Source organism: Rhinichthys klamathensis, unplaced genomic scaffold (genome assembly GCF_029890125.1).
Source record: "Rhinichthys klamathensis goyatoka isolate OS25496 unplaced genomic scaffold, OSU_Roscu_1.1 h1tg000552l_1, whole genome shotgun sequence".
Taxonomy (NCBI): domain Eukaryota; kingdom Metazoa; phylum Chordata; class Actinopteri; order Cypriniformes; family Leuciscidae; genus Rhinichthys; species Rhinichthys klamathensis.
Window position 1 is genome coordinate 133,816 of NW_026607022.1, and position 18,054 is coordinate 151,869.

Here is an 18,054-nt window from a genome sequence, read left to right on the forward strand (position 1 = left end):
CAGACGGGGAACCACAGGGTTTCAAGTGTGTTAAAATTGTTCTCAAAACAACTGATCACATATAGCAGGGGTATTCAATTAAAGTTGCAAGAGGTCCGGACAATACTTTTTTGGAACAGTTATACATTTCCATCGGGGCAGCCGTAGCACGTTGTAAAAAAAAAAAAAAAAACTAAACACTCAAAATAGTCATCAAATATCAAGCGTAGCGTCAGTTAATCTGGTTGAAGATCGGAGTCATCACACCGGTATGGCTCAAAATGCAGGAGTGGCTAACTTCCTGAAGCTAGTCAACATTTACAGCACAACCCCCTATGCCAGGGATGGGCAACTTCAGTCCTGGAGGGCCATTGTCCTACAGAGTTTAGCTTCAAACCTAATCAAACACACCTAAACAAGCTAATCAAGGTCTTCAGGATTACTAGAAAGTTACAGGCAGGTGATTTTTTCAGGGTTGGAGCTAAACTCTGTAGGACAGTGGCCCTCCAGGACCGACGTTGCCCATCCCTGCCCTATGCTGTTAAGAGCCCTCAAATCAATTGAGCTATGGCTAAGCCACGCCCCCTCCGCTCACTCGGACAAACAGCCAACATTCGGTGACAGGCGCTGTCACAGTAGGAGACATTTCACAGGAGGCAATTGATGATTTTTAGAGACAGAAAGATTATAAATCATCTCGAAGTCACCAAAAAGGCCTTAACTATTCATTGGAGGGTTATATTAATAATTTTATTGTTGAGAAGGTCGATGAAAAGCTTCAGCTCCAGGCAAATATTTACAGGTCACAGTGTAAACGTGATTAAACCGCATCTCGTTGCCATCACCATCTCAGACAACAAGATGGAGGATCAGCATTGTTCATGCACTGCAGTATTTACATGAATCATTCAGCACAACATTGCTAACATTTGTTATCTCGGTTATTTAAAGATACGTTAATGAAGCTAAGTGACATGTACAACGCAGCTAGAAGCTAACGTCAACGTTTTCTAATGTTAGGCTAACGTTAGCCTAACGTTACGTTAGAGATGTTAAAGATAATGTTCAAATACGATGAACATATGTAGACATCCTTGTTTAATTCTTGTTTAATTTATCCACGTTTAGTTGGTGTTGTGATCTAAGTTACCGCATAACTTTATCCAGAGCAGACACTTATCTCGGTTGAGATGTGGCTTGGGAAAGGGTAAAAAATACACACCGTCGCCCAGCCTCTCGGGATACCTAGTGTCGGAGTACCCCATGCACACCGTTGGAGTACCCCATACACACCGTTTGACCATTTTAAACTTAAAATGACAAGAAAAAACATATCAAAACGAATGAAAACTGACTAACTGCAATGCATTTCAATGGACGTGGAAGCAGAGAATGTCCGAGTGTATTGGGTTAGCTATGCGCACTGTGATTGGCTCATCGCGTTTGGGGGCGTGGCTTAGCCATAGGTCAATTGATCACATGCAGTATAATATAAAATGTTTTACCCAGGCGGTCAAAATACTTCCAATGGAGTTTGAACTGGGGGATTGGGTTTAGTGATTTAGCTTCAGAAAATGAGACCCTGTTTGTAACTACATGTTGATGGCTCAAAAAAAGCAAACTTTAAAGGTGCTCTATGTAACTTTTCTGCTAAAATGAATCCTTTTTTTATTGCCTGTGTGTGAAGGGGTTGTAATCACACATTAAAATGATCCACTTGTCGAGTTTTGTTATTACCTCTGAAGGCCAGTTTTCCTATTTCTATGTGAAGTCTCCGGGTCGGATTTACCGCGAAATCCAACGGATGTGACGTGCATGCGCGCTCCCGAGCCTCTCTCCTTATATACAGTCTATTGTAGACGGTCAGGGAGTTACGTCCGGTTAAAGGCGCACGTTTTTCGGCTTATATCTCAGTCAATCTTTGATCAATATTCCCAAGACTATAATCGTTCGTAGTGCTGGACGGGGCCTTTTGAACGAGCCCACCCCCGAGGTCCAACTCGCCCGGCTCCCCGAGTTATCGGGGGTCCCAGCGAACGGCGATCCGGTAGGGGGCGTCCCCGAGGCCCGCCACTCTAGCGTTCGGGCAAGGGTTCTCCTGGGACCTCCTCCCCCGAATTTGAGCTCTCTGGGTCTTTGCGTTCCAGAGATACGAGCGATTTTCTTCTGAGATCGTGACGTCACCGGCGTCCGCAATTTTGCAGCGCGCCCGATGGTTTTCTGCTAATATCTCCGCGAAAACACCACCAAAAACTATGGAACTTATATGGTTCTTTTCAGCTCGACTAGATGGTCCCAACGAGCTCGGTGCTCGCCGAATCCGTCTAGTATTCGCCAAGATATTTGCGTAATAGACGGTATTGTCTATGAGTTCGAGCACGAGCGCTCTTGTAAAATTTGGTTGCAATCTGAAACATCACCACTAGAGGCCGCTAAAAGTTACATAGAGCACCTTTAAAAGTACAGCTCAAAACGCATGCTGACTTCCTAAACCCAACCCCTATTTGAAACTCAGTAAACCCTAATCCTTAACATTTGAGTAACACCTGTATTATGTCCTCGGGTTATTTCAAGGAAACTTATAGTGAAGTTGCACCTTAAGTTTCTCCAGAAGAGGAAGTGGAGGCTAATATAAAGATCATTAGGCCCTTTTCATTTCAAGTTTTGATGTATCTCAAACTACATTTGCATGTGTTTTGGCATACATGGCAATGAAATTTGGAGGGATATCAAGCCAATAGCCATTCTCAGTCCCACTGACATGATTATTGCCACCGCTCCTGGGAGACCGGCTGAAATAATGCATGCCGTGGGATTTAAGTGTTGTGCTAAGCTTCAGCACATTTCGACATGAACTAATGGATGTCTCAGTCTTGACCCTCACCAACTTCCCTCCCGTTGGGACCGAGCAACGGTTTATCTCCTTCGACTCCACACCATGATAGTTCCCGGTGCTCTGATTGATGCGATCCAGCACTCCTGCGAAAACCATAACATTGCTGCTAGTTCTTTTCCGAGTGCGTTTGACGTGATGCATTCGGACATATTTAGATCAGTCTAATCTTTTTTGCCTTGAGTGTGGAACTGCTCAGATTCAACACAGTGCGTTAGCGTTAAAAGGCGAAGTTGGCTTTCAAACGGGAAAGGCCTTTGAGCAATTTATGAGAATACAACGCCGCACCAAACATACAAAATAAAATAGTTTCTGACAGTCTTGTTACTTGCAAACCTCTAATAGTTTGCCGTCTTCTCCCTTTTTCTCTCTCTCTGTCTTTCATCCCTTTTCTTTGGGGTACTTTTTTTTTTTTTTTTTTTGCTCTCCCAGGTGCCCTGCAGATAGAAAACACTGAGGAAACCGACCAGGGGAAGTACGAGTGTGTGGCGTCTAACATCGAAGGCGTCCGATACTCTTCCCCTGCCAACCTGTATGTGCGAGGTAGGGAGCAACCTGGCTCTGGAGCCCATCGAAAAACAACCAATTAAATCCGCTCATGCACGTCGGGTCACATGACCAGTTGTATATAAAATAATCTTTACGCTAAAACACAGAATATGCACATTTTCGATACTTAATGGGTAGTGTTCAGTCTTCTCTTTGATGGGCGGAAACTTGGGTCGAACAGGTCAAGAGGATGATGGTAAGTCTTGATTTTGATTGGCCAATGCAATAAGCCAATCAAAATGCTAAGCGTATTCCCTACGAAAAGGTAAATTGTTGCAACGAAGTATGTTGATTTCAAAATATGCACGTTTCTAATCACACACATAGAAGTGTATACATTAATTGCTAAATCTAAATAATTAACGATCTGTCTTGGCTCAGTGGTTGTTATTATTAATATAAAGGAACGTCTGAGACTGTTTTAAGGCATTACGTTAGCGCAGACGACTAACCTTAAGAAGAGTTGGATCTCCAGGTTGATGACTTTAATAACTCGAGGCAGATGCATTTTGCGCATGTATTATTTATTTAATGCATATTAAAAACGATGGGTTTTTTACCCGCTGTGTACCAAATAACTTTGTTCCGGATAAATTATTCACTGGCCGTTACATTATAAAATGGGCCAGAGAGTTGTCTTTTCATTATTATAGTTATTATAGTTCTCCCACTAGAGAAGATGCATCTTTTACAAGTAAAATCATCTTTTACTTCAAACCTGTTTGAATTTCTTTCTTCTGCAGAATATGATTTTCTGCATTCATTGAATAGACGAATAAGCACTGAGACATTTTTCAAAGTATCATCTTTTGTGTTCCACAGAAGAAAGAAGAAAGGTTTGGAATGACAAATGATGACAGAATGATAATTTGGGGTTTGAACAGTGGATAAACAGAATTCTAAATTGGAATTCTCATTAATGATTGAATATTTGTATCTTTTATCAGTTACCGCCATTTTATGACAGCAATAATCCACAAGAGGCCTTCCTTTTAGCTTGATTTTTACCACGGTATGAACATCATACCCTATAACGCCTCTTATCCGTGATGGAGTCAACGGCCTGTTGTGGATTAGGGCTGTCTATACTCTCTTCTGAAGACCTGGAAGGAATTTTATTGGGACATTTTTATAAGACCTTAAACAGTGTTAGATGTTCAGTAACATTTGATCTGATTCCTAGTGACATTTCAGTAATTAGGTGACTGGAGATTTCCGAAATCCATTCAAATTACCACAGCGGTAATTAATTCAACATAGGTATGCTAATTTCTCACTGATTATGCGCATACTGCATTAAGACTGTATCCCATCTCCTTTTGTCTTTTTTTTTTGTCTTTTTTTTCCCAAAGCTTAATTATTGAGTACAATCAAATGTTTTCTGTTCTAGAATTAACGGCACTTGAAATTAGCAGCTACAGTGGAGGAAACAACCCGCCCATTTATACGAGTGAAACCATTCTCATGCATATGCATGTCTGATAATAGCGCAACGCTTTTAGAATCGGTTGTCTTGATTGTAGCTGCTAACTTTAATGCTAATTATGTGGTTTTTATTTGTACGGTCGCTTTGATTTGGTTGGTACTTGGGGTTGTTTCATTGATTTCTGTTTTTGTCTCTTTGTTTCGTTTCTGTAATTAAAGCCGCAGCGGCAGCTCTTCAGGTGGCTAAAGACCTTGTAATTTTGCATTGTTATAACATGCTTGAATTGACTCTAGTGGCCGAACGCTTTTCCCAGCAACCACTGGGGTGAATCAAACTGTTTGGGTCAAAGCAGGTAAACGCGGCAGACTTTGTCACGCGAGAAATAATCAGGCGACATCAGTCAGAGAAATGTAGCAGCTAAAAGCCTTGAGGTGGCCTTTTTTACTCTCTCTGTGTTTCCCCTATTTTTCTCTTCTCCTCATGTCATTGTGTTCTGCATCAACCCCTTTACATCCCTCAGAGCTTCGAGAAGGTTGGTGTGTTTTTTCTTTTTTCACTTTTTTTAACCCACATTAAATCGAAAAATCAACATGTATTAAAACCTTAACCTTGACTGATTTAGATTGGAAGGCTCATTGGCAATTCGGAGTTTAAAAATCAACCTGCTAAATAAGTTTTCAATTCTGGGAGATTTGATTTTAACTGCATAAAACTTAGTAGTAACTAACCCGCTAATTCGGGTTCGTTTTCCTCTTTTTTTTAAACGTTTTTAAGTTTGCATTGTGGGGCCTTTTCTCGTTTGCATCCTTCAGTATTGCTTCTGCCCAAAGAAAATGCTTATGTGCACATGCTGTCATGGAAATCTCGCATTTGAAAGTAAACAAGTGATGCATGATGGGAGAATGTAACTGCGCTTGCATGCCTCAAGACGCTGTCGTGCTTCGTTGCATTCCTGTGTTTTATTATTCTCTTTGTTTGGTCCAGTTCTCCTGGATTGAGCCTTTGCTGGCGACTCATTTGGTCGGTTCCTTGTGTTGTGGTGTTTGTGTAATGTGCACCCTTAGTTTCGTTCTGTTTTCAACTCCTTTTTGTTGTAGTTTCTGGTTTGTCAGATGTGGTTTGTGTTTCTGTGCATTGTTGTCTCGTGTTTCTACAGACAGTTTTCCTGCCATCTTCTGAATCACAAAGCCGTTCCTGCACACGAAAGCTTAGTTTTGGTCGCAGACTCACTCTGCTAATTAGTTTTTTTGGTGCCACATGGATCATTGGCAGATATAATGATCTCCGCACTTCACGCAGCTCCACAGAAAACAGACTTTATTTCATAGCGATATATATCCTCGTGATGACTGACTGCCTCTTGCCCTTTCGCAGTCCGCAGGCTCAATCAAATCAGGATTTATTATTCGCTCGAGCCGTCGTTGCCAGCGTACGTCTGAATACGGCCACAATGTGCTGTATTAAAACCCCCAAATTGGACCAGAACAAAAAGCGTGTGCTTTGCTAATCCTTCGCTAATCCAGCTGAGTGCAATAATTGCACGCCTGTTTGTAGCAACCATTATTTTTACATTTGTCCACACATTTTTTTTTTTTTTGGGGGGGGGGGGGGGGGGGATAAGAGGAAAGACCATTTTCCAATAGAGTAAGACAAAAAAACAAACCTAATTCAGGATTAAAACTAGTATAATAAGCATAGGCTACATAATTTTGCATGTCAAGTAATTTATCTTAATATTTATCAATTTTATCTGATATATTTTCTGGAAATCAAGACAAATATATTGATGAGCATTTTTCTGCTTTTGCACTGCATCTGTTTTTAATACTTTTAAAACTGAGTGTCTGTTTACACTAAACGCCTGCCTTGTTGGCAGAGGCTATTTACACTAACTCCGCCCACTTACGTCTGGTTTGCCTACTAACCAATGACACTTGACTATTGTCATTTGCACTTAGTCCAAATAGCCGCTGCCCTTTTAAAATAGCCCTTTTAAAACCCATGCTCGCAGTCATTGGATTAGCACCAACATTTAGCATTAAATATCATGTCACTGAATGCGCTAAACTTTGCTTTTTACCGTTCTGGGTTTTTTTTTTTGTAGCTGTAGAACCAGAAATCAGTCGGAAAGCTCGCATTTATCCAGACAAGTTTGTCCAATCGTGCGGATGGCTAACTCTCAGTTGATATGTCATCCGTCTCCCCACGTTTCAGACGGCCGTTTGTCAGGGATAATGACACAGAACAAGACCCTCTGCTTCACTTGGCTAATGCTAACATGTTGCCAGCTATCTGGTGATGTCTGAGACTAAATGGCTTTCTGAATTATTCAGTTTTTACAGACACAGTGTTGTTGGGAGGGGGGCGACACCACATGATTTGGGGTTATAAATAATGAAGTGCGCTTTGCCGCTACTCTGTCTCTCAGGGCCTGGCATTTATTGACAGAGCTTTATTTTTCATATCCGGCTTTTCCCACTGTGAAATCTGTGCCGCTTTTACCCTGATAGCTTGTTACTGCTCCCTAGCATATATAGAAAGTCTAACAGTATGAGCGCACTAGCTTTCACTAGCTGCATGTTAATCAGTTAACAATAATGCTAAATGAGAAATGTTGTTGATAGCAGCTAGTGGCTAACATGATGTAGCTTAAAAATAAAAGAGTGGCAAAATATTTGTAGTGGAAATGTTTATCCATCACAGCAAATGTTTTGCTGCTTTTCTTGTGTTTTAGCCAATAGCCGCTATCAAAAACAGATCAGAATGGCCAAAATAATCGCTTCTCTTGAAACAATTTACCAAATTTTGTACAAAACACTCTCAAATGCAGTTTTTTGAGCTAATGTCCCTGCTGAAAAACAACTAAAACCAGTCTATGCTGGTTGGCTGGTCTTAGCTGGTTTAAGCTGGAAGTAACTGGTTTAAGCTGGTCAAGCTAGTGTTCAGCTGGTTTTAGCTGATTTTAACTGGTTTAAGCTGGTCTCCCAGGCTGGCCGAGCTAGTCAAGCTAGTGTTCAGTTGGTTTTAGCTGGTCTCCCAGCTTTACCAGCTAAGATTCAGCTTAAAGAAATGTCCAAATTCCCTGGGAGACCAGCTAAAACCAGCTTAGGCAGATTTGTTTCTCAGCAGGGGTTGCTAATGTTAAAAAAAAACATTTCAAATTTCAATCGATATGTTTTAACTCGATAGTCTCCTTGTTAGCCGTCTACATCAGGCATGATAGTTAATTGCTTCCGTATGCCGAAATCCCCCCCGAGCCTCGACAAAAGTTCCCTTCTATTCCGCACCGAATTAATAACAGAAATTATGATTCTTCTTGTTTCAATGTAGTCGCTAATCTTTCATTGTTGCCGCCTGACAATGACGCTTTCAACCGTTCCGCCATTCAACTCCCCATAATGCGGTGACAAAGCCAAAATATTAAGGATTCAAGATCCCAGAATGTTTCCAGGGCATATTAATAACAATTAGTGCCCAATAACCTCACAGACCCACTCTGAGATGCTGGAAGACTTGAGCTGTACCGTATGCCATGCTAAATGCTATGATTATGTTCGGTGTATGCGCATGTGGATGCATGTGAAGCCCACTGCCACCACTTTGGGTTGTGTTGCATGTCCTTGCATGCTCTTTCGGGGTAAAATTAGAAATGGAAGCTAGATCACACCCTACCTACTTTTCAAAGCAAAGCCTACTTTGAATAAACAAGTGTTTAGTGTATTGCAATGGTGCAGGTTTTGGTGCAAAATCTCAAATGCAATGCAGCCCCACTATAGCAGTTGATCAGGGGTTGTAGTGTTTTACAAATGCTCCAATTACCATTACTAGAACTGGTCTGCATTGCAGCGGCGGAGGTGTGCGTGTTAATATGGGGAACCCCTGCCGACTGCATGCAAATGGCCTCGCAACCTTCAAGCCAAATGGATTATTGTGGGTTTTGAACATCAAACAGGGTGTAATCTCAGCTTCAATGTGACATTAAAGGCTGCGCATTATTTTGGCTTCCCTTCCTACCTTGATTTTGGGGCTGGACAGACTGTCTCACCAAAATGGCCACCTTTGAAACGACCTAGTCAGGAATTACAAGGAGTATGACACTTTGGCCTTTTTATTTTGTCTTTCTCTGTCCACATTGGGCTTGAAATGGGATTTTGACTCTGGACCTCAAAGAGATCGCTCCCGGCCTGCTGGGCTCCTGGTCTTAGTGAATGAGGAGCGTGTCCGTCCAATTGGACCGTTTCTATATTCCTCCGTATATCACAGCGGAGAGCACCATCAAACGTCAAGCTATAGGACCATGTGTCAGGACTTAGATAAAGCTTTGTGCAATGGCATTTCAAAGCAACGCGAAGCCGATGCGGCGATAGCGCCAGTCGTAAATGTCGACATGCATCTGAAAACATTAGACCCGCTTATGATTTCCCCTCTTCGCCACAGTTTATTCGAGCCTAAAGTGTGGGATGCTTTGCTGCCAGTGACTTTGAAGTTGCCAAGCTATTCTGCGTCTTTTCAAAAGGTTGTTTCGTTTAGAAAATAACCGGATTGAGTTTTTTAAAGAACGTATTGCAAGCGCAACAGTACAAGTTTTGGATTGGGAATAATTCACAAGGTGAAAGGTTGCAGCCCGCGATTGCTCGACTAATCTGGCCTTATGAAGCGGTTTTTAGTCTCTAGCAGATTTGGTTTTAAGAACGGCCAAATGTTGCATCACCCATCAGCAGGCCCACACGCAATATGTGCCAGCAGAACTATTAAGCATGTTTGTTTATTTAATATATTGCCTTTTTAAGTTTCCTTTTCTTTTTAAGTTTCACCATACTTAAATCTGTTTAAATCGGCGCAGGAAAAGCATAAGCATCAGCAGTCCGGGCCTGTCCATCATTAATTTGCTAGAAGAATCACACTCATCTTGTCATTGTCACGTTTCTCTGTGTTTGCTCATTGTTCTCTACAGAGCCTTTAAAGACACTCCTGCACTGTGATTATATGTGTGTGCTGTGACGAATTCACCAATTTTGACATTTCAATTGTGTGGATTCCCTAAAAATGCTGCACTTGGGGAGGGTTGCATGCCACAGATATGTGTTGACTGTAGCAGTAGGATAGTTTGGTGCCGTTCTGTTCGGTCATGCATGCACCTTGTGATACGTGGGCTGCTCTTTCACCTTTGTTGAACATTTGTTCAATATGCATTTATATGGGGGGAGGGGTCATTTTAGTATGTCAATGTTTAATTTGCTGTTGTTGTTTTTGTTTTCTCAACAAATCAAAAAGTATTTTTCCGGGTTCAATACAAATTATGCTCGCCGGTTGCAGTTGTGGCGTAATGTTGATTACGGAAAAATAATTTAGGGAAAAAGCTAAAATTGCAATTAAAAGTGTAAAATTGTATTCATCTTCATGCCTCCACATGCCGTGCATAGAGCTGAACTTTATTTTTATTTAAACAAAATTTGTATAAAAACAAATTAATATCAAAATGCATTAATATACAATGTTAAATCGATATATTATAAACTATTGACATAAAGTTAACTTGAACTGGCTTTATACAGTGATCATGAACCGGACACCGACTGAGGTCATCCGTCACACTGGCTCTCTGAAACTGTGAACATATTCATCTTTAATTATCGCGGAATTTAGATTGTAATAGTTGAGCCTGTTACCTTGACTCTTATTATCTAAAAGTAAAAAAAATTTAATTAAAATATTTTGGCGCCAACATTTTAAACTAGATTTAAAACTTTTGAACTGTGCTTTCGATGGTGTTTTATTACAAATTCAACACTTTATGCTCTTTGACTGCTGGTTTCCAAGGCGATGGTGAACGTTTAATCGTGTATTTCAAGCCCCATTGTGTGAGAAGTCAAACCCACAGACTTTTGCTCCAGTTGGCCCAGGGTTACAGTCTCCTCTTTGCCCCAATCCCCACCTCTCACTCCCTGTGTTATTTCCCTTCTGTCTCTAGTCCCACATGTGCGTCCACCATTTTGTCCTTCCAGTCTGCCCCGCCCCCCCTCCCCCCCTGCTGTCTTGCAGCCTAGGTCTTGTTCTGCTTTGTGCCCTGTCTCTACCTGTTGTTTCTGTCCTCGTTGTGTGGGGTTGTTAATTTTCATTTGGTTTGGTTGTTTATTTTTCTGAGCTAGCCCCAGCACACATTGCTGTCCCTCTGTCTTTTCTTTCTCCTCTTGCCAAATGTAAATGAGGCATGACCCCCTCACCACCCGCCATCTTAGGACACACCTAGCACATCCTACTCCCTGTTTCATTGCTCATTCGCGTCCACCAACATCAATAAGGCAGATGCCTTGACGATTCTTGGGGGAACCAAACTCTGAAGTTCTACGTGTTTTTTAACTTTATTGCTAAACATATCTGTACTCTCACTCTGAGTCTATTGCTCTGTTCCAAAACCTTGCAAGATACTTAGACATCAAAAACACATCCAACGTTTCATCAGCAACTTTATCTAGTTTTGGCTAAGTTCTACGATAGCATTGCATGTATCCTTCTGGTAAGAGGTCAACCCCAGAATCAATTGCAGAAAGCTAATGCAACACTTGCAGGTGCCGTATTTAAACGCTTGTTAGAATGTCTCGTAATTAGCTTAGCAACATGCTAACGTCAAACTCATTTGGCGACAGTTGGGTCTTTCTGCAGTATTTGCTGTTGTTTAGAAAGTTGCCTCAGAAGGGAACTGCCTGGGCAGCTGACTTGGTATTGGAACAGAGTCTGTGTATTTTAGAGTAATTTAAGTTTCCATCAGACCTTGACTTTCAATGAGTCAAATCAAAAAAGCAAGGTTACCAAGAATGAACATGCCAGACAGGCTATGAAAACAAAAGCCTGTTCCACAACCTGGCCAACTTCATCTACGCCATATCTCACATCCAAACCTTTCCCCCTACAGATCCTTCATCTTTTCTCTCGTGTGTAGGTTTGGCATCTCAGTAGTTGAGTTGCATCGCTGTCATCACTGTAGACTAGCGTCTGTACCAGTCATGTGCACTTATTTGGTCAATTTTTATTCATTTTCTTTCATTTTCTTTGTTTTATTGATGTGTGTGATAGTTAGTTGAGTGGAACTGACAGCTACTTATTGACTGAATCCAGAGTTTCCGCCATAAAACTTTGTGTAATGTCTAGCCAGGACTGCAATGTGACAATACAACCCTGTCACATTACGTCATATTGGCTGGAGACGATAAAAAGCCTTTCTCTGCATTGAAGTGGGTTTCCCCCCTCGTTCCTTTTCCCAACCCTTCCCTTTCTTCCTCTTTCTCGCTCTTTTGCGCGTTCTATTCTCTTATATTTCTTTTTTTTTCTCTCCAGTTGTCTTTTGTCTGGGCATGCTAGCGACCCTTCAGTTATATTCCTCTATGCATTTTATCTCAAATACTTCTCTCTGGTTTAATGTTCCCATTTACTCTTTGGTTGACCTCTACCTATTTCTGCATGATGTCTGTGAAAATGACAGCTGCATCTATCAATGGAAGCGTGTCAGATCTTTAAAAGGCTTTGTCCAGTTGATCTACTCTCAACCACAAAAATCTGATTAAGGTTTCTCATCTTTAGTCCCTCTTGGAGGGCCTTACCATTACCAGTGTATGTACGTACCAACGTGTATGTACATATGTAGGGTTTCTTTGGCACAGGTAGATTTGAAAAATTAAGTTTCGTACGTCACACGTTCTATACAACTACAACAAATAGCATTTTCTGTTCACACTGTAGAGCTTTTCCACTCTTTTAACAGTAATGCATGATTTTCATTTCGTTTACTGTAGTTACAGTTCACATAGAGATCTAATTTCAAAGATGAGAAACTCGTAATAGATTTTTGTGCAATTAATCGTGCTGTGATGGGTCAAATATTGGTCAATGGAACCTTGTTGCTATGAATTTGTTGCTTTAATGTCAATCTATATTGTTGGTGAAGCAGTTCTGTTAATTTAGTTACTTTATCGTTATTTTAATTTGTATAAACCCAAGTGAAGTTGTTTAGTCTCATTTTTATCATTTTTTGTCCTCTCTTTAGACAACATGTACATTCTAAAGAAAGGCTTGTTTTCATCGACGTGTCTTGTTACCTTTCTCTTTCTCTTTTTCTTGTCGCTATTCCTCCGCCCTTTGCAGTTCGTCGCGTGCCTCCACGTTTCTCCATCCTGCCCACCAGCCACGAGATCATGCCGGGTGGTAGCGTCAACATCACTTGCGTCGCCGTGGGCTCGCCCATGCCCTACGTCAAGTGGATGCTCAACTCTGAGGACTTGACGCCTGAGGACGAGATGCCAGTGGGCAGGAACGTTCTGGAGTTAAATGGCGTCCGCGAGTCGGCCAACTACACCTGCGTGGCCATGAGCAGCCTGGGCATCATTGAGGCTGTGTCCCAGATCATTGTCAAGTGTAAGAATCAATTGAATCGAGGGTTACTCTGGTCTAAAGAAACTCAAACTAAGCCATATTTCAAGTGCTTGCTTCTGCCACAGAATAAAAAATAAAAAAGGTAATTGTGACTTTTTATCTCACAATTCTGACATTTCATATCAGAATTGCATGTTTATATCTCGCAATTCTGACTTTATAACACGCAATTGCGAGTTATAAAGTCAGAATTGCGTGATATAAAGTCGCAATTGCGAGTTATAAAGTCAGAATTGCGTGATATAAAGTCGCAATTGCGAGTTATAAAGTCAGAATTGCGTGATATAAAGTCGCAATTGTGATCTATAAAGTCAGAGTTGCGTGATATTAAGTCGCAATTTCGAGTTATAAAGTCAGAATTGCGTGATATAAAGTCGCAATTGCGAGTTATAAAGTCAGAGTTGCGTGATATTAAGTCACAATTGCGAGTTATAAAGTCAGAATTGCGTGATATAAAGTTGCAATTGCGAGTTATAAAGTCAGAGTTGTGTGATATTAAGTCACAATTGCGAGTTATAAAGTCAGAATTGTGTGATATAAAGTCGCAAATGTGATCTATAAAGTCAGAGTTGTGTGATATTAAGTTGCAATTGCGAGTTATAAAGTCAGAGTTGCGTGATATTAAGTCACAATTGCGAGTTATACACTCACCGGCCACTTTATTAGGTACCCCATGCTAGTAACGGGTTGGACCCCCTTTTGCCTTCAGAACTGCCTCAATTCTTCGTGGCATAGATTCAACAAGGTGCTGGAAGCATTCCTCAGGGAGTTTGGTCCATATTGACATGATGGCATCACACAGTTGCCGCAGATTTGTCGGCTGCACATCCATGATGCGAATCTCCCGTTCCACCACATCCCAAAGATGCTCTATTGGGTTGAGATCTGGTGACTGTGGAGGCCATTTTAGTACAGTGAACTCATTGTCATGTTCAAGAAACCAATTTGAAATGATTAGAGCTTTGTGACATGGTGGAAGTAGCCATCAGAGGATGGGTACATGGTGGCCATAAAGGGATGGACATGGTCAGAAACAATGCTCAGGTAGGCCGTGGCATTTAAACGATGCCCAATTGGCACTAAGGGGCCTAAAGTGTGCCAGGAAAACATCCCCCACACCATTACACCACCACCACCAGCCTGCACAGTGGTAACAAGGCATGATGGTTCCATGTTCTCATTCTGTTTACGCCAAATTCTGACTCTAACATCTGAATGTCTCAACAGAAATCGAGACTCATCAGACCAGGCAACATTTTTCCAGTCTTCAACTGTTCAATTTTGGTGAGCTCTTGCAAATTGTAGCCTCTTTTTCCTATTTGTAGTGGAGATGAGTGGTACCCGGTGGAGTCTTCTGCTGTTGTAGCCCATCCGCCTCAAGGTTTTGCGTGTTGTGGCTTCACAAATGCTTTGCTGCATACCTCGGTTGTAACGAGTGGTTATTTCAGTCACTGTTGCCCTTCTATCAGCTCGAACCAGTCTGGCCATTCTCCTCTGACCTCTGGCATCAACAAGGCATTTCCGCCCACAGAACTGCCGCTCACTGGATGTTTTTTCTTTTTCGGACCATTCTCTGTAAACCCTAGAGATGGTTGTGCGTGAAAATCCCAGTAGATTAGCAGTTTCTGAAATACTCAGACCAGCCCTTCTGGCACCAACAATCATGCCACGTTCAAAGTCACTCAAATCAACTTTCTTCCCCATACTGATGCTCGGTTTGAACTGCAGGAGATTGTCTTGACCATGTCTACATGCCTAAATGCACTGAGTTGCCGCCATGTGATTGGCTGCTTAGAAATTAAGTGTTAACGAGCAGTTGGACAGGTGTACCTAATAAAGTGGCCGGTGAGTGTAAAGTCAGAATTGCGTGATATAAAGTCGCAATTGCGAGTTATAAAGTCAGAATTGTGTGATATAAAGTCGCAATTACGAGTTATAAAGTCAGAATTGCGTGATATAAAGTCGCAATTGCGAGTTATAAAGTCAGAATTGCGTGATATAAAGTCGCAATTGTGAGTTATAAAGTCAGAACTGCATGATAAAGTCGCAAATGTGATCTATAAAGTCAGAGTTGTGTGATATTAAGTCGCAATTGCGAGTTATAAAGTCAGAATTGCGTGATATAAAGTCGCAATTGTGATCTATAAAGTCAGAGTTGCGTGATATTAAGTCGCAATTGCGAGTTATAAAGTCAGAATTGCAAGATATAAACTTCAGAAAAGATGTCAGAATTGCATTTGCGTGTTATAAAGTCAGAATTGTACTTTTATTTCTCACAATTCTGACTTTATAACGCAATTGCGAGTTTTATATCACGCAATTCTGACTTTATAAATCGTAATTGTGAGAGAAAATGTTGCAATTATCTTTTAAAATGTTTTATTCTGTGGCGGAAACAAGCTTCCATACATTCTAGTTCCAGTATTGACTACAGTGTTTTATCATCCCCCACTGCAGCTTTGCCAAAACCTCCAGGTACTCCTGTCGTGACCGAAACTACCGCCACCAGCATAACCATCACCTGGGACAGTGGCAACCCTGAACCCGTCTCCCATTACATCATCCAGTATCGTGCCAAGTCTCCCGAGAGCAAGTTCGAGACCGTGGACTCCATCACCACCACTCGCTACAGTATTGGAGGACTTTCTCCCAACACCGATTATGAGATCCGTGTGTCCGCCTTTAACACCATTGGCCAGGGCCCACCCAGTGAACCAGTCGAGGCTAGGACTGGGGAGCAAGCTCCCGCCAGCCCACCGCGAAATATCCAAGCCCGTATCATTTCCCAGAACACCATGATGGTACGCTGGGATGAACCCGAGGAGCCCAATGGACAAATCAAGGGTTATCGGGTGTACTTCACCATGGACCCATCTCAGCTCATGAGCATGTGGCAAATCCACAACGTACAGGACAGCGTGCTCACCACCATTCAGAGTCTGGTGCCTTCCGAGACCTACACCATCAGAGTGCTGGCCTTCACGTCTGTAGGAGATGGACCCTTCTCAGATCCCATTCATGTCAAAGTGCTTCAAGGAGGTTTGTTTCTCTTCTTTTTTTCAGTATTGGCTCAGCAAAAGATGTAGCAAGGTGAGTTTTGCTATCGGAAATGTCCATTGTTTGTATCGGGTGAGCTAAGGGTGTAGCAAAGTAAGTTTAACGATTGAAAAATGTCTGTTGTTAGCGCTTGGTTGGCTAACAATGTAGCAAGGTGAGTTTAGCGATTAGAAATGTCTGTTAGTATTGGGTGAGCTAAAGGTGTAGCATAGTCAGTTTAGCTGTTGAGAACTGTCAGTGTTCAGCGAGCTAACAATATAGCAAAGTGAGTTTAACACTCTTTTGTCAGTTGAGCTGCATGATTAAAGTAGAGCTGCATTGAATAAAATAGAGCAAATCCCCTTTTGAAAGTAACATGGTGCTTCAAATAACTATTGTATCGATTACCCTAGATCATTTCACCAGTAGGTGGCGACGAGTGACTGTTAAAAAATGTATTTGTCATTGAATCATTCATTCAAGAGATTTGTTCAAAAATGCTGATTCATTCAGTAATGAGACAAGTGAAGTATTTATGAGTGAGTCATTGAATCATTTATTCAAACCAATGTTATTAAAATAATCATTCTAATATTTTTTTTAATAGATTGCAGCAATTAATATTTTGTCAGAACCTCTAGTTGTCGGTTCAGAATCGTGATCTCTGTTTAAAACAAAAAATCGTGATTCTCATTTTGTCCATAATCGTGCAGCTCTAGTCTTGAGTTTAGCATTTGGAAATTTTACTGTTGGGGAGTCAAAAATGTACAGTAGCAAGATGAGTTTAGTAATTGGGTATGTTTCTATTGGGTGAGACAAAAATGTAAGTATATTTTCACCTGGTAATTGTTCTAACCCTGTTTCCACGGGGGTAAATGTTTTCTCTAACACTTTCACTAAATATGCAGTTGTAAAAATCAGTTTGTTTAATTTCATCTATTAAACTGTCAACACTGGCTCCATTTGTAGTCCCTGGACAGCCGACAAACTTCCAGGTCGGTGAGGTGTCCGACACAGGTGTTGAGCTTACATGGGAACCAGCCTTCGAGAAAGAGGGAATCATCAGTTACGAACTGCATTACAAAGAGGGCAGTCAAGGACCTCAGGTGCCTTCTCAACAACAAACCTTCTCAAATATAGTGTCAGGACTGCTGTCGCACATCCGATTTTGAAGTAACTGTTATAATTTCCCACCAAACAGGTAAAGAAAGCATTCGGTCCAACCTCTTCCTATGTGGTGGAGGGCCTACGCGCTAATACAGAGTACTACTTCTCTCTGGCTGCCGTCTCCAACAAGGGCATTGGAGCCTTCACCAATGAAATATCCCAAAGGACATCCCAAGCCAGTATGTAGTCCATTTCCTTTCCTAAGGATGCGAATGAAGGGTTGGGGGGGTCTAATATTGTATTTTGTTTGAGAAATGCCAAGACATAATGGCTATTTTGAGCTTTCGATGGGGTCGGGATACAACAACAACGCACTGTTTGAAAGGGCCACTATAACCTTCACCCCGTTTACCAATCCTGGGATGTTGTCTATCGACTCTAGAAATGTCAAGAGTAAATGATAATGGTGTGCTTGTGTCTGCAGCAGATAAGTGTTAAAGACTGGATGTTAGTCTGGTCCCTGATTTTTGACAGGTTCTGGGTTTCTGGCATTAACTCTTCGTTTTGTTTGATTATGCATCTGAATTGAGCAAAACAGCATCACCTTTGAGCCAAAAGAGAGTCTTGCTACATGAAG

At 41.5% G+C, this 18,054-nt stretch overlaps 1 protein-coding gene across 31 annotated transcripts in view; it reads left to right on the plus strand.

Annotated features, from left to right (window-relative positions):
- Positions 1-18,054, plus strand: part of ptprsa (protein tyrosine phosphatase receptor type Sa) — a 166,258-nt gene that overhangs the window by 93,422 nt on the left and 54,782 nt on the right. For 30 of the 31 annotated variants that reach the window (XM_056239060.1, XM_056239059.1, XM_056239063.1 and 27 more), the window contains 5 exons: positions 3,305-3,415; positions 12,987-13,256; positions 15,732-16,313; positions 17,280-17,416; positions 17,512-17,656. In XM_056239060.1, the coding sequence (XP_056095035.1) occupies positions 3,305-3,415; positions 12,987-13,256; positions 15,732-16,313; positions 17,280-17,416; positions 17,512-17,656 (1,245 nt within the window). Of the gene's footprint in view, positions 1-3,304; positions 3,416-5,232; positions 5,380-12,986; positions 13,257-15,731; positions 16,314-17,279; positions 17,417-17,511; positions 17,657-18,054 lie in introns of those variants that run through there. The other variant, XM_056239078.1, reaches the window with a different exon arrangement.